This window comes from Dysidea avara, chromosome 7, assembly GCF_963678975.1.
Source record: "Dysidea avara chromosome 7, odDysAvar1.4, whole genome shotgun sequence".
In the NCBI taxonomy this organism is placed as follows: Eukaryota; Metazoa; Porifera; class Demospongiae; order Dictyoceratida; family Dysideidae; genus Dysidea; species Dysidea avara.
The window spans coordinates 3,379,531-3,395,536 of NC_089278.1; the positions used below are offsets into that span (position 1 = coordinate 3,379,531).

The 16,006-nt window shown below is 36.8% G+C and overlaps 3 protein-coding genes across 3 annotated transcripts in view; all 3 read left to right on the plus strand.

Annotated features, from left to right (window-relative positions):
• The window catches only part of LOC136260997 (DNA damage-regulated autophagy modulator protein 1-like), a 10,832-nt gene extending 8,823 nt beyond the window's left edge, over window positions 1-2,009 (plus strand). Inside the window, exon 4 of the mRNA XM_066054956.1 lies at window positions 1,716-2,009. Coding sequence (XP_065911028.1) covers window positions 1,716-1,878 — 163 coding nt within the window. The 3' untranslated portion in view covers window positions 1,879-2,009. The remainder of the gene's footprint in view (window positions 1-1,715) is intronic.
• Window positions 2,010-5,199: 3,190 nt separating this feature from the next.
• Window positions 5,200-8,391, plus strand: LOC136260995 (DNA damage-regulated autophagy modulator protein 1-like). Its single transcript, XM_066054954.1, has 4 exons — window positions 5,200-5,699; window positions 5,756-5,911; window positions 7,746-7,791; window positions 8,120-8,391. The coding sequence occupies exons 1-4, from the start codon at window positions 5,354-5,356 to the stop codon at window positions 8,280-8,282; spliced, it is 711 nt and encodes a 236-aa protein (XP_065911026.1). The 5' UTR covers window positions 5,200-5,353; the 3' UTR covers window positions 8,283-8,391.
• Window positions 8,392-11,622: 3,231 nt separating this feature from the next.
• Window positions 11,623-14,806, plus strand: LOC136260996 (DNA damage-regulated autophagy modulator protein 1-like). Its single transcript, XM_066054955.1, has 4 exons — window positions 11,623-12,105; window positions 12,162-12,317; window positions 14,152-14,197; window positions 14,526-14,806. Exons 1-4 carry the CDS (start codon window positions 11,760-11,762, stop codon window positions 14,686-14,688), a joined length of 711 nt encoding a protein of 236 aa, XP_065911027.1. The 5' UTR covers window positions 11,623-11,759; the 3' UTR covers window positions 14,689-14,806.
• The last annotated feature ends 1,200 nt before the right edge of the window (window positions 14,807-16,006 follow it).

The window sequence follows — 16,006 nt, forward strand, 5'->3', positions numbered from 1 at the left end:
GGTAGCTAACTACTAGACTACAAGCTGTACTAACTGATAAGCTTATTGACAGTTTCACATGCCAAGCAAGGAGGTCTGGAGAATTCTTCAAGAAAATTAGACTCTGAAATTAAATAGAAGAGTGATTTTAATTATTTATCACAGTACAATTATAATTTATTGGATTGTTGTATTAGGGTGATTACTATATTAGGGCATCTCAAGTTTGAATTTTACAGCAAGCTTTCTGCCAAATATATACCACCTAGGAAATTTTGTACCCTATGCCAGACTGATTTTTAACAGTTACCATGACTGAATATTTCCTGACTGCTGTAATAGGGTGACTGTTCTATTAGAGTATTTTGAACTTATGGAGAAGTCACACTGTCTATATAGGCACCTTATAAGATATTATGAGTAATGGTTTGCTGCCACTGCTGCACTGCATTGCTATGGATCTCATTGAGTTTGGATGGTATCTCTTATACAGAGGCTTCTTATGTATCTTCGAGTCTACAGGGAAATTTACACTGTTGTACGTTCGTTTTATTGTAGCTATGTGTGGATAAGTAGCTATGGGGCAGCTACTACTGTATGAGGCCCCCCTTGGGGCCCCTTACAAAGTGGGGCCCCAGGGCAAAATGCACCAGTTGCTAACCCCCCTGTTGGCACAGCCCTGTTCCTACCATACCAAAGATAAATCTTTTCATGTAGATTACTGATACATAAAACTACAATTCCTTTACTTCATGGATATGTTGCTGCTAAGAATTTATGTGAAGATCTGCACTTGCCCCATCTGAGCAGTTGTGACAATGTTACTCTACCAAGTTAGTCTATAGCTATTATAGAGTTGCATGCATATTTATGTCCTGATTACATTGGTACTAAGGCAGACCAGGCCAGGAATTTGCAATCTCGATCTCATTCAGTGCAATTCCTGATATGTTTCCAGCTGCATGTAAAGCTTCCTTGTAACGCTGACTGTAAATTTTCATGATTTTTGTGTACTGTGACTACAAGATTGTGATCATTCTGCAATGCTGCATGTATGTTTCAGTAAGTTTTCAGCAGCCATATGTTACGTCAGCTGTAATGCTGCAGTCTTTTGGACTATCCAAATTCCAGTAAGATTCATGGATGCAGCCAGGTTCTCCAGACCGTTACATGGGCATTCTCAAAAATTAGGTTCTGCATAGAATAGGGTGTGGCTAGTTTGTTATACATGTTTGTTTTCATATAGACTGTACTTGTCTATCTTGTTATCTAATTATATAGTTGAGTCAGTATACCTATCTGATGTCAGTGACATGATAGCATAGTCTGTTGGATGTTTCCTTAACTTTTATACATTGCAGGCATAGACTGGAATAAAATATGCAATTCAGATTGCGATCTGTGAATGGTAAGTATTACCTATACTGTTATTGCACACATGCAGGATACAGCTAAAATACAGTTATTCTTGTAGTCTGTGGATAAATGAGTTAACAAAACAGTACATTTAGATAGAAAAGAGTTGGCTGAGGATAATCGAAAGAAGTAAATAATAGGGAGTTATATAGCATTCAGTCTATGTGTATTGTACTGCACGTTCTTTTGATAATCAGTCAACAAAAATTATTTAGGTATAGCTCCATCACACTCAAGCCTACAATGTATTAAATGCTTGACAGCTTATTAGTATAAGTGTTCTTCTGTGCAGATATGTTACTTAAGATACATTTTGATAGGGTTGGAACAATAGCCATAATGGTATTCAATCTGAGTTTTGCTGCTGATATGGGACATCTGTATTTGTGTGAAGTTCGTGTACCTTGTATCTCTGATGAGAACAATTGTCATCTGGCTGATCAGTCTACTAAGAAAGATAAAAACAAGACAACTGTTTATTAATATTTTATATATATATATATATTCATGTACATTTAGTATAGTGTAATGGCTATACTGAAAGTTTTCATTTCTGGTATGCTGATGAGTTGATAGATCATATAACAAACTTCCCTTTAAATCAAGGTGAAATGTGATCTTAATTGTTAGGAAGGTATATACTATTTGGGGAAAATTTATTCTTTCAGTGATCATGCACTGCTTCTTATTGTCACCAGCTGGTATATGTTCAGAGGATGTGTTACTATAGTTTCATCATTTCATGTCACCCCAAGACTGCATGATAGCAGTGATAATGTTACACTGGTACTGAATGGCTTTCTGGGTGTTGTGTGCATGGTAGGGAAAGGATAATGACTTTGGCAATGAAATATTATACCCTATACCAAAGAACTGCACCATCTGTGCATCCATTATGTCAATATGGGCTCCTCATACTACCCAAGACATTCAAAAATTGAAATGCTCAGAGAAAAGCTTTTATATAGTTTTATGTATAACTATAATAAGAATCAGAACAGCGCTATACATAAAACTATTTATTGTTTGAAGACAAGGTGGTTAAAGTATTATAGGAAAGAAACTGAACTAGCTACCATCATATTTCTTACCAACACAGTATCCAACCATAGACAGCTTCATCAACATCAGTTTATCATCCCCATCCCCGTCAGCTCCACTGTAATGTATCAGCCGGAAAACTGTTGTATAGCTATAAAGTGTTTCTGAGTAAAAGTTCTATTTGAATGACAGGTATATAGTTTAGTAAACTACAGTATAGTACGTGATAGCAAGAGTTCATAAGTAATAGTTACAGTGCAAGGCATGGTACAATTATAGTAAAGAGGATAATATTAGATTTTACATATTGCACTGATGGTTTGCTAGCACCCGTGCTAGCAGCCAGAAAAAAAAATTGAATTACATCATAATACTTAATTAAAATCAGGGGTAGGAGCAATGTTGCAGCAATTATAACAAGGGCAAGTGCATGAACTACTTGGATTGAAGTGTTCTATAAAATGGTTCCACAAATGCTTGTAAATTATTGATTTGATTGTGTTGAAATGTATAGTTCAGTGTTGATAGGGGGAAGAGCATTCCAAAGTCTAGGGAGGCAATTGAAATTGAAATTTCGAATTTTATTATTTGATGAATAATTGTGAAGCAACTTGTGAGCTGTAGGTGATCCTGTCCTACTATTAGAGAAGGCTACATAATTCAGAATATTAAAATGATCACTTAATTGGCTGTTTTAGAGATTTCACATAAAAAGTAGATCATAATAATCAAGAGTATACATCAGCAGAAGTAGTTATAGTTTATAGTCGTAGTCTGTAATCTGATGTGTAATCATTCAGGATATACTTGGTGGCACGTCTCTGTATTCTCTCAAGTGTAATAATGCATGTCTTTAATTAGGCACGGGTATAAATATCTATGGTAAGTGCCAAGGGGGGGCACTTACAATGCCAAGGGGGCACTTACAATGCCGGGGGGGCACTTACAAAATATCTAGCCTATATTAAAGAATCATGGCTGAATTTATATTAGCTAAAGCTGAACCCTAACCTAACCTAACTTTGGACTACTGATCGTGAGAAATTATTCCTTAGACAGTATAACGCACCCTCTACTATCTATCACTACTGGATAATAATCTATGCTGTTACCATAAAATTCCCATAATCCTGCTAATTTTTTTCATGGGTATGAAATGCTGGGGTAAAATATTGTACCTGTGAATGACCCATGAATGAGTAAGTTTTCATGGGTTTGTGTATACCATGAAAACGAACCTGTGAAATCACACCAATGAAAATCCTGTGGAAAGCCTATGTATGTATTTCATATAGGCTTTCTCCACACATTTTTCATTGGTGTGATTTCACAGGTTTTTCATAGGTTGTACATAGGGCTACATACAAACCCATGAAAACTTACTCATTCGTGGGTTGTTCATTGGTACATTATTTTGCTCCATGCATTTCATAGGTATTTCATTACCCATGAAAAATACCTACTGCAACTTTCATGGGTATTTCAAGGGAATCATGGGAATTCCATGGTAATAGCATGGATATACTTATGAATACACCATGAATGGCACCACACTAATATTATTGTTTCTCAACATCCATATTTAGGTATAACACTAGATCACAAACTATCCTGGCATCTTCACATTGAAACACTCTGCCACAAAGCCAATTGCACACTGGGATTCTTTAAACGTAATATGTACAACCTTCCTAGACATCTTAATCAGCGTAGCTATAAACAATTGGTTTTACCAATGCTTGATTACTGTTCCTCCATCTGGGACCTTTACCATCACAAATTCACAATGCAATCAACCAACTTGAAATGATCCAACACAGAGCTGCACGGTTTATCACAAACAACCCATGATGAAGAGACCACCACGACAGTATTACCAAAATCCTACATCAGTTAAATTTGGCAAACTCTACAAGATCAATGTAAAAACAATGGACTAATCCATTTATTTAAATTAGTAAATAATCTACTTATTGTTCCGCACCACTACTTGCCGTCTCCATCCTTTCCAAACATTAGAGCTCACTACCAATCAAGAACAGAAATCTATCGAAACTTCTTTTTCCCCAAGACAACCATTAAATGGAATTCCTTACCCTATCCTGATCTTTATGAGATTGACACAGACACATTTAGGTCGTGCTTATTTACTTAATAATATAATTGTACATTAGAATGTTATCCCTAAGGGTTTTGCTAATCAATCAATAAATAAATACTTTCCAGTAGTGTATGGAACCAATAGACAAATTTCATAATAATGAAAAGTTCAACCGTTGCCCCTAGCAACCAAAATTTTACATTATTTGTACTGTGAGCTATAGGTGTCAATGTCTTAAGTCAGTTTTAAAAGGATAGCATAAATAAGTCATGAGATATGACATTTTGAAGTTGCAATTTTCCCATACATTGTCAATGAGAGGGGCAACAGTTACCCCTCTCAGTAATTACACAAATCATGGGATTCAAGGTGTAGTATCTATGGTCATACCTTATGACCTATATACACTATCTATTTATAACTTGGAGAGATTATTGTTGACATTCACACCTACAAATTATGTAATATTGAGATATATGTACTTTTGAAATTTTGGTTTTTGCATATGTTGAAATAGCTACCTTCATTTTTGTGATTGCCCAGAAGGGGCAACTGTAGTCCTCTTACATAGATATGTATGGGAAAACCACAAATTTCAAAACGTCATATCTTATGACACATATCCTTTCAAAATTACCTTAGGCATCATCACCTAATGTAATAATACTGGGAAATTCAGGTTGCAAGGGGCAACGGTTATTATGGAATTATACGCGTAGGGGCGCCAGCTGGCTTGAAGCGTTGTGAAATTAGCCACTTACAATCTAAGCGGCACCCCCGTGAAACAGTAGGGTTTGGGTACGAGGCTAATTTGCAATGTGGATTTTGGCGAAAGAATCTCTCCGTTACTGGGTGGTACAAGGTGCCACCATCGTGTTGAGTACAATATTTGTGTGCTACGGGATAGCAGTGTCACTGGGCCATGTTCCCGCCTGGCTACCCATGATCAGCGACTGCGCTGTGCTCCCTCCAGAGAAGTACATCTTTAGACTGGGAATGGTGATCGGTTCAGTATTTCTTGCCATGGACTCTATTTTAATATACAACGCGGACAAGTCATATTCTCATTCAAAACTTGGTCTGCTGCTTGGGATGATGGGAGCTGTGGGAATGTCAATAGTGGGAGTAGTCAACGAGAAAGAGAATATCAGTGTGCATTCCCGTAAGGATAAAATAGCTATCAGTAAACCACTTGTCATTTTGCGTACCTCTATACAGTTGCAGCAGTGATGATGTACCTATCCTACATCATCTACATGGTGGTGTTCTCCTTCTACTCTGGTGCAGAGCCAAACGTCAGCACCATTTCTCTTATTATCAAGAGAGTGTGTGCTGTACTTGGAGTAGTGATTTTCACAGCATTTGTCTTCATGAGTATCCTTTATATGTATACTACGACTGACACCACGATTAATTTTGAGCAAAGGCAGATTGTAAGGAAGCTCTATGCATGGTCAATGAATAGATGTAAAGAGAAGGGGAAAGGCCTAAACTGTTCTATCAATCAGTGAGATGTCAAAGTAAAGCTGTTGAAATAGAAATACTCTTAACAGAGCAGTAAAATACTATAATAGAACCGATTCAAAAATCTGCTAGACTGTATACAAGTGCACGAGCTGAAATTAAACCTCTTATTGTTACGGTTATCTCACCACTGATTGTATTAAACTTCCTACCCAGGGCTGCCGAGAGCATTTAGAGGGCCCAGCAGGGCAAATTTAGAATGTGGGACCCCTATAACCCATAATTTTCAATAAAGAAAAAGCAGATGAAAGGACATTACAAGAACAAGCTTAGGTATAGCTACTAGACTACAAACCAACTACTCTCTGAGATTGAATATGAGAGTGATTTTACAGCAAGCTTAGGTAGCTAACTACTAGACTACAAGCTGTACTAACTGATAAGCTTATTGACAGTTTCACATGCCAAGCAAGGAGGTCTGGGAGAATTCTTCAAGAAAATTAGACTCTGAAATTAAATAGGAGAGTGATTTTAATTATTTATCACAGTACAATTATAATTTATTGGATTGTTGTATTAGGGTGATTACTATATTAGGGCATCTCAAGTTTGAATTTTACAGCAAGCTTTCTGCCAAATATATACCACCTAGGAAATTTTTGTACCCTATGCCAGACTGATTTTTAACAGTTACCATGACTGAATATTTGCCTGACTGCTGTAATAGGGTGACTGTTCTATTAGAGTATTTTGAACTTATGGAGAAGTCACACTGTCTATATAGGCACCTTATAAGATATTATGAGTAATGGTTTGCTGCCACTGCTGCACTGCATTGCTATGGATCTCATTGAGTTTGGATGGTATCTCTTATACAGAGGCTTCTTATGTATCTTCGAGTCTACAGGGAAATTTACACTGTTGTACGTTCGTTTTATTGTAGCTATGTGTGGATAAGTAGCTATGGGGCAGCTACTACTGTATGAGGCCCCCTTGGGGCCCCTTACAAAGTGGGGCCCAGGGCAAAATGCACCAGTTGCTAACCCCCCTGTTGGCACAGCCCTGTTCCTACCATACCAAAGATAAATCTTTTCATGTAGATTACTGATACATAAAACTACAATTCCTTTACTTCATGGATATGTTGCTGCTAAGAATTTATGTGAAGATCTGCACTTGCCCCATCTGAGCAGTTGTGACAATGTTACTCTACCAAGTTAGTCTATAGCTATTATAGAGTTGCATGCATATTTATGTCCTGATTACATTGGTACTAAGGCAGACCAGGCCAGGAATTTGCAATCTCGATCTCATTCAGTGCAATTCCTGATATGTTTCCAGCTGCATGTAAAGCTCCTTGTAACGCTGACTGTAAATTTTCATGATTTTTGTGTACTGTGACTACAAGATTGTGATCATTCTGCAATGCTGCATGTATGTTTCAGTAAGTTTTTAGCAGCCATATGTTACGTCAGCTGTAATGCTGCAGTCTTTTGGACTATCCAAATTCCAGTAAGATTCATGGATGCAGCCCAGGTTCTCCAGACCGTTACATGGGCATTCTCAAAAATTAGGTTCTGCATAGAATAGGGTGTGGCTAGTTTGTTATACATGTTTGTTTTCATATAGACTGTACTTGTCTATCTTGTTATCTAATTATATAGTTGAGTCAGTATACCTATCTGATGTCAGTGACATGATAGCATAGTCTGTTGGATGTTTCCTTAACTTTTATACATTGCAGGCATAGACTGGAATAAATATGCAATTCAGATTGCGATCTGTGAATGGTAAGTATGACCTATACTGTTATTGCACACATGCAGGATACAGCTAAAGTACAGTTATTCTTGTAGTCTGTGGATAAATGAGTTAACAAAACAGTACATTTAGATAGAAAAGAGTTGGCTGAGGATAATCGAAAGAAGTAAATAATAGGGAGTTATATAGCATTCAATCTATGTGTATTGTACTGCACGTTCTTTTGATAATCAGTCAACAAAAATTATTTAGGTATAGCTCCATCACACTCAAGCCTACAATGTATTAAATGCTTGACAGCTTATTAGTATAAGTGTTCTTCTGTGCAGATATGTTACTTAAGATACATTTTGATAGGGTTGGAACAATAGCCATAATGGTATTCAATCTGAGTTTTGCTGCTGATATGGGACATCTGTATTTGTGTGAAGTTCGTGTACCTTGTATCTCTGATGAGAACAATTGTCATCTGGCTGATCAGTCTACTAAGAAAGATAAAAACAAGACAACTGTTTATTAATATTATATATATATATATATATATTCATGTACATTTAGTATAGTGTAATGGCTATACTGAAAGTTCTCATTTCTGGTATGCTGATGAGTTGATAGATCATATAACAAACTTCCCTTTAAATCAAGGTGAAATGTGATCTTAATTGTTAGGAAGGTATATACTATTTGGGGAAAATTTATTCTTTCAGTGATCATGCACTGCTTCTTATTGTCACCAGCTGGTATATGTTCAGAGGATGTGTTACTATAGTTTCATCATTTCATGTCACCCCAAGACTGCATGATAGCAGTGATAATGTTACACTGGTACTGAATGGCTTTCTGGGTGTTGTGTGGTAGGGAAAGGATAATTAATGACTTTGGCAATGAAATATTATACCCTATACCAAAGAACTGCACCATCTGTGCATCCATTATGTCAATATGGGCTCCTCATACTACCCATGACATTCAAAAATTGAAATGCTCAGAGAAAAGCTTTTATATAGTTTTATGTATAACTATAATAAGAATCAGAACAGCGCTATACATAAAACTATTTATTGTTTGAAGACAAGGTGGTTAAAGTATTATAGGAAAGAAACTGAACTAGCTACCATCATATTTCTTACCAACACAGTATCCAACCATAGACAGCTTCATCAACATCAGTTTATCATCCCCATCCCCGTCAGCTCCACTGTAATGTATCAGCCGGAAAACTGTTGTATAGCTATAAAGTGTTTCTGAGTAAAAGTTCTATTTGAATGACAGGTATATAGTTTAGTAAACTACAGTATAGTACGTGATAGCAAGAGTTCATAAGTAATAGTTACAGTGCAAGGCATGGTACAATTATAGTAAAGAGGATAATATTAGATTTTACATATTGCACTGATGGTTTGCTAGCACCCGTGCTAGCAGCCAGAAAAAAAAATTGAATTACATCATAATACTTAATTAAAATCAGGGGTAGGAGCAATGTTGCAGCAATTATAACAAGGGCAAGTGCATGAACTACTTGGATTGAAGTGTTCTATAAAATGGTTCCACAAATGCTTGTAAATTATTGATTTGATTGTGTTGAAATGTATAGTTCAGTGTTGATAGGGGGAAGAGCATTCCAAAGTCTAGGGAGGCAATTGAAATTGAAATTTCGAATTTTATTATTTGATGAATAATTGTGAAGCAACTTGTGAGCTGTAGGTGATCCTGTCCTACTATTAGAGAAGGCTACATAATTCAGAATATTAAAATGATCACTTAATTGGCTGTTTTAGAGATTTCACATAAAAAGTAGATCATAATAATCAAGAGTATACATCAGCAGAAGTAGTTATAGTTTATAGTCGTAGTCTGTAATCTGATGTGTAATCATTCAGGATATACTTGGTGGCACGTCTCTGTATTCTCTCAAGTGTAATAATGCATGTCTTTAATTAGGCACGGGTATAAATATCTATGGTAAGTGCCAAGGGGGGGCACTTACAATGCCAAGGGGGCACTTACAATGCCGGGGGGGCACTTACAAAATATCTAGCCTATATTAAAGAATCATGGCTGAATTTATATTAGCTAAAGCTGAACCCTAACCTAACCTAACTTTGGACTACTGATCGTGAGAAATTATTCCTTAGACAGTATAACGCACCCTCTACTATCTATCACTACTGGATAATAATCTATGCTGTTACCATAAAATTCCCATAATCCTGCTAATTTTTTTCATGGGTATGAAATGCTGGGGTAAAATATTGTACCTGTGAATGACCCATGAATGAGTAAGTTTTCATGGGTTTGTGTATACCATGAAAACGAACCTGTGAAATCACACCAATGAAAATCCTGTGGAAAGCCTATGTATGTATTTCATATAGGCTTTCTCCACACATTTTTCATTGGTGTGATTTCACAGGTTTTTCATAGGTTGTACATAGGGCTACATACAAACCCATGAAAACTTACTCATTCGTGGGTTGTTCATTGGTACATTATTTTGCTCCATGCATTTCATAGGTATTTCATTACCCATGAAAAATACCTACTGCAACTTTCATGGGTATTTCAAGGGAATCATGGGAATTCCATGGTAATAGCATGGATATACTTATGAATACACCATGAATGGCACCACACTAATATTATTGTTTCTCAACATCCATATTTAGGTATAACACTAGATCACAAACTATCCTGGCATCTTCACATTGAAACACTCTGCCACAAAGCCAATTGCACACTGGGATTCTTTAAACGTAATATGTACAACCTTCCTAGACATCTTAATCAGCGTAGCTATAAACAATTGGTTTTACCAATGCTTGATTACTGTTCCTCCATCTGGGACCTTTACCATCACAAATTCACAATGCAATCAACCAACTTGAAATGATCCAACACAGAGCTGCACGGTTTATCACAAACAACCCATGATGAAGAGACCACCACGACAGTATTACCAAAATCCTACATCAGTTAAATTTGGCAAACTCTACAAGATCAATGTAAAAACAATGGACTAATCCATTTATTTAAATTAGTAAATAATCTACTTATTGTTCCGCACCACTACTTGCCGTCTCCATCCTTTCCAAACATTAGAGCTCACTACCAATCAAGAACAGAAATCTATCGAAACTTCTTTTTCCCCAAGACAACCATTAAATGGAATTCCTTACCCTATCCTGATCTTTATGAGATTGACACAGACACATTTAGGTCGTGCTTATTTACTTAATAATATAATTGTACATTAGAATGTTATCCCTAAGGGTTTTGCTAATCAATCAATAAATAAATACTTTCCAGTAGTGTATGGAACCAATAGACAAATTTCATAATAATGAAAAGTTCAACCGTTGCCCCTAGCAACCAAAATTTTACATTATTTGTACTGTGAGCTATAGGTGTCAATGTCTTAAGTCAGTTTTAAAAGGATAGCATAAATAAGTCATGAGATATGACATTTTGAAGTTGCAATTTTCCCATACATTGTCAATGAAAGGGGCAACAGTTACCCCTCTCAGTAATTACACAAATCATGGGATTCAAGGTGTAGTATCTATGGTCATACCTTATGACCTATATACACTATCTATTTATAACTTGGAGAGATTATTGTTGACATTCACACCTACAAATTATGTAATATTGAGATATATGTACTTTTGAAATTTTGGTTTTTGCATATGTTGAAATAGCTACCTTCATTTTTGTGATTGCCCAGAAGGGGCAACTGTAGTCCTCTTACATAGATATGTATGGGAAAACCACAAATTTCAAAACGTCATATCTTATGACACATATCCTTTCAAAATTACCTTAGGCATCATCACCTAATGTAATAATACTGGGAAATTCAGGTTGCAAGGGGCAACGGTTATTATGGAATTATACGCGTAGGGGCGCCAGCTGGCTTGAAGCGTTGTGAAATTAGCCACTTACAATCTAAGCGGCACCCCCGTGAAACAGTAGGGTTTGGGTACGAGGCTAATTTGCAATGTGGATTTTGGCGAAAGAATCTCTCCGTTACTGGGTGGTACAAGGTGCCACCATCGTGTTGAGTACAATATTTGTGTGCTACGGGATAGCAGTGTCACTGGGCCATGTTCCCGCCTGGCTACCCATGATCAGCGACTGCGCTGTGCTCCCTCCAGAGAAGTACATCTTTAGACTGGGAATGGTGATCGGTTCAGTATTTCTTGCCATGGACTCTATTTTAATATACAACGCGGACAAGTCATATTCTCATTCAAAACTTGGTCTGCTGCTTGGGATGATGGGAGCTGTGGGAATGTCAATAGTGGGAGTAGTCAACGAGAAAGAGAATATCAGTGTGCATTCCCGTAAGGATAAAATAGCTATCAGTAAACCACTTGTCATTTTGCGTACCTCTATACAGTTGCAGCAGTGATGATGTACCTATCCTACATCATCTACATGGTGGTGTTCTCCTTCTACTCTGGTGCAGAGCCAAACGTCAGCACCATTTCTCTTATTATCAAGAGAGTGTGTGCTGTACTTGGAGTAGTGATTTTCACAGCATTTGTCTTCATGAGTATCCTTTATATGTATACTACGACTGACACCACGATTAATTTTGAGCAAAGGCAGATTGTAAGGAAGCTCTATGCATGGTCAATGAATAGATGTAAAGAGAAGGGGAAAGGCCTAAACTGTTCTATCAATCAGTGAGATGTCAAAGTAAAGCTGTTGAAATAGAAATACTCTTAACAGAGCAGTAAAATACTATAATAGAACCGATTCAAAAATCTGCTAGACTGTATACAAGTGCACGAGCTGAAATTAAACCTCTTATTGTTACGGTTATCTCACCACTGATTGTATTAAACTTCCTACCCAGGGCTGCCGAGAGCATTTAGAGGGCCCAGCAGGGCAAATTTAGAATGTGGGACCCCTATAACCCATAATTTTCAATAAAGAAAAAGCAGATGAAAGGACATTACAAGAACAAGCTTAGGTATAGCTACTAGACTACAAACCAACTACTCTCTGAGATTGAATATGAGAGTGATTTTACAGCAAGCTTAGGTAGCTAACTACTAGACTACAAGCTGTACTAACTGATAAGCTTATTGACAGTTTCACATGCCAAGCAAGGAGGTCTGGGAGAATTCTTCAAGAAAATTAGACTCTGAAATTAAATAGGAGAGTGATTTTAATTATTTATCACAGTACAATTATAATTTATTGGATTGTTGTATTAGGGTGATTACTATATTAGGGCATCTCAAGTTTGAATTTTACAGCAAGCTTTCTGCCAAATATATACCACCTAGGAAATTTTTGTACCCTATGCCAGACTGATTTTTAACAGTTACCATGACTGAATATTTGCCTGACTGCTGTAATAGGGTGACTGTTCTATTAGAGTATTTTGAACTTATGGAGAAGTCACACTGTCTATATAGGCACCTTATAAGATATTATGAGTAATGGTTTGCTGCCACTGCTGCACTGCATTGCTATGGATCTCATTGAGTTTGGATGGTATCTCTTATACAGAGGCTTCTTATGTATCTTCGAGTCTACAGGGAAATTTACACTGTTGTACGTTCGTTTTATTGTAGCTATGTGTGGATAAGTAGTTATGGGGCAGCTACTACTGTATGAGGCCCCCTTGGGGCCCCTTACAAAGTGGGGCCCAGGGCAAAATGCACCAGTTGCTAACCCCCCTGTTGGCACAGCCCTGTTCCTACCATACCAAAGATAAATCTTTTCATGTAGATTACTGATACATAAAACTACAATTCCTTTACTTCATGGATATGTTGCTGCTAAGAATTTATGTGAAGATCTGCACTTGCCCCATCTGAGCAGTTGTGACAATGTTACTCTACCAAGTTAGTCTATAGCTATTATAGAGTTGCATGCATATTTATGTCCTGATTACATTGGTACTAAGGCAGACCAGGCCAGGAATTTGCAATCTCGATCTCATTCAGTGCAATTCCTGATATGTTTCCAGCTGCATGTAAAGCTCCTTGTAACGCTGACTGTAAATTTTCATGATTTTTGTGTACTGTGACTACAAGATTGTGATCATTCTGCAATGCTGCATGTATGTTTCAGTAAGTTTTTAGCAGCCATATGTTACGTCAGCTGTAATGCTGCAGTCTTTTGGACTATCCAAATTCCAGTAAGATTCATGGATGCAGCCCAGGTTCTCCAGACCGTTACATGGGCATTCTCAAAAATTAGGTTCTGCATAGAATAGGGTGTGGCTAGTTTGTTATACATGTTTGTTTTCATATAGACTGTACTTGTCTATCTTGTTATCTAATTATATAGTTGAGTCAGTATACCTATCTGATGTCAGTGACATGATAGCATAGTCTGTTGGATGTTTCCTTAACTTTTATACATTGCAGGCATAGACTGGAATAAATATGCAATTCAGATTGCGATCTGTGAATGGTAAGTATGACCTATACTGTTATTGCACACATGCAGGATACAGCTAAAGTACAGTTATTCTTGTAGTCTGTGGATAAATGAGTTAACAAAACAGTACATTTAGATAGAAAAGAGTTGGCTGAGGATAATCGAAAGAAGTAAATAATAGGGAGTTATATAGCATTCAATCTATGTGTATTGTACTGCACGTTCTTTTGATAATCAGTCAACAAAAATTATTTAGGTATAGTTCCATCACACTCAAGCCTACAATGTATTAAATGCTTGACAGCTTATTAGTATAAGTGTTCTTCTGTGCAGATATGTTACTTAAGATACATTTTGATAGGGTTGGAACAATAGCCATAATGGTATTCAATCTGAGTTTTGCTGCTGATATGGGACATCTGTATTTGTGTGAAGTTCGTGTACCTTGTATCTCTGATGAGAACAATTGTCATCTGGCTGATCAGTCTACTAAGAAAGATAAAAACAAGACAACTGTTTATTAATATTTTATATATATATATATATTCATGTACATTTAGTATAGTGTAATGGCTATACTGAAAGTTTTCATTTCTGGTATGCTGATGAGTTGATAGATCATATAACAAACTTCCCTTTAAATCAAGGTGAAATGTGATCTTAATTGTTAGGAAGGTATATACTATTTGGGGAAAATTTATTCTTTCAGTGATCATGCACTGCTTCTTATTGTCACCAGCTGGTATATGTTCAGAGGATGTGTTACTATAGTTTCATCATTTCATGTCACCCCAAGACTGCATGATAGCAGTGATAATGTTACACTGGTACTGAATGGCTTTCTGGGTGTTGTGTGCATGGTAGGGAAAGGATAATTAATGACTTTGGCAATGAAATATTATACCCTATACCAAAGAACTGCACCATCTGTGCATCCATTATGTCAATATGGGCTCCTCATACTACCCAAGACATTCAAAAATTGAAATGCTCAGAGAAAAGCTTTTATATAGTTTTATGTATAACTATAATAAGAATCAGAACAGCGCTATACATAAAACTATTTATTGTTTGAAGACAAGGTGGTTAAAGTATTATAGGAAAGAAACTGAACTAGCTACCATCATATTTCTTACCAACACAGTATCCAACCATAGACAGCTTCATCAACATCAGTTTATCATCCCCATCCCCGTCAGCTCCACTGTAATGTATCAGCCGGAAAACTGTTGTATGGAAGGAGTGAGCTGATGAACAATTTTGTGGAATTGCATGGCTTAATCTATTAATAATATATGTCTTCTAGGGTTAGCCATTTAAGGAAGTTCAACATTACAGCAGTCAACTGCAGGCAAATTTGTTACTGTTAAAAATCAGTCTGGCTACTCTGGCATAGGGTACTAGGTGGTAGAAAGCTTGCTATAAAATTCAAACTTGAGATGCCCTAATACAGCAATTACCCTATAATACAACGATCCAATAAATTATAATTGCACTGTGATAATTAAAATCACTCTCATATTTAGAGTCAAAAATTTCCTGGGAGAATTCCCCAGACCCCATGGCTTGGCATGCTTTGCATGCTAAAACTGTCAGTAAGCTTATCAGTTAGTAGCTTGTAGTCTAGTAGTCTTTAGCTAGTTAGTTCTTGTAAAATCACCTCATATTCAATCTCAGAGCCTGGAGTCTAAAAAATTTCCTGGGGGGAGGGGCATGCCCCCTAGCTTGGTTTGCATGCTAAAACTGAGCTTATCAGTTAGTAGCTAACTTGCTTTTACTGTTGTAGTTTACTAAGCTCAATTGTTCTAGCTGTTAATGTCCTTTTGTCTCTTTTTCTTTATT

Excerpts from the sequence above, each read along its gene's own strand:
- LOC136260996 (XM_066054955.1), top strand. The coding sequence starts at position 11,760 with ATGTGGATTTTGGCGAAAGAATCTCTCCGTTACTGGGTGGTACAAGGT. Across the intron at positions 12,318-14,151 it reads CACAGCATTTGTCTTCATGA|GCATAGACTGGAATAAATAT; the intron begins GTATCCTTTATA and ends TATACATTGCAG. Across the intron at positions 14,198-14,525 it reads CAGATTGCGATCTGTGAATG|GGTTGGAACAATAGCCATAA; the intron begins GTAAGTATGACC and ends ACATTTTGATAG.
- LOC136260995 (XM_066054954.1), top strand. The coding sequence starts at position 5,354 with ATGTGGATTTTGGCGAAAGAATCTCTCCGTTACTGGGTGGTACAAGGT. Across the intron at positions 5,700-5,755 it reads GAATATCAGTGTGCATTCCC|TTGCAGCAGTGATGATGTAC; the intron begins GTAAGGATAAAA and ends ACCTCTATACAG. Across the intron at positions 5,912-7,745 it reads CACAGCATTTGTCTTCATGA|GCATAGACTGGAATAAATAT; the intron begins GTATCCTTTATA and ends TATACATTGCAG.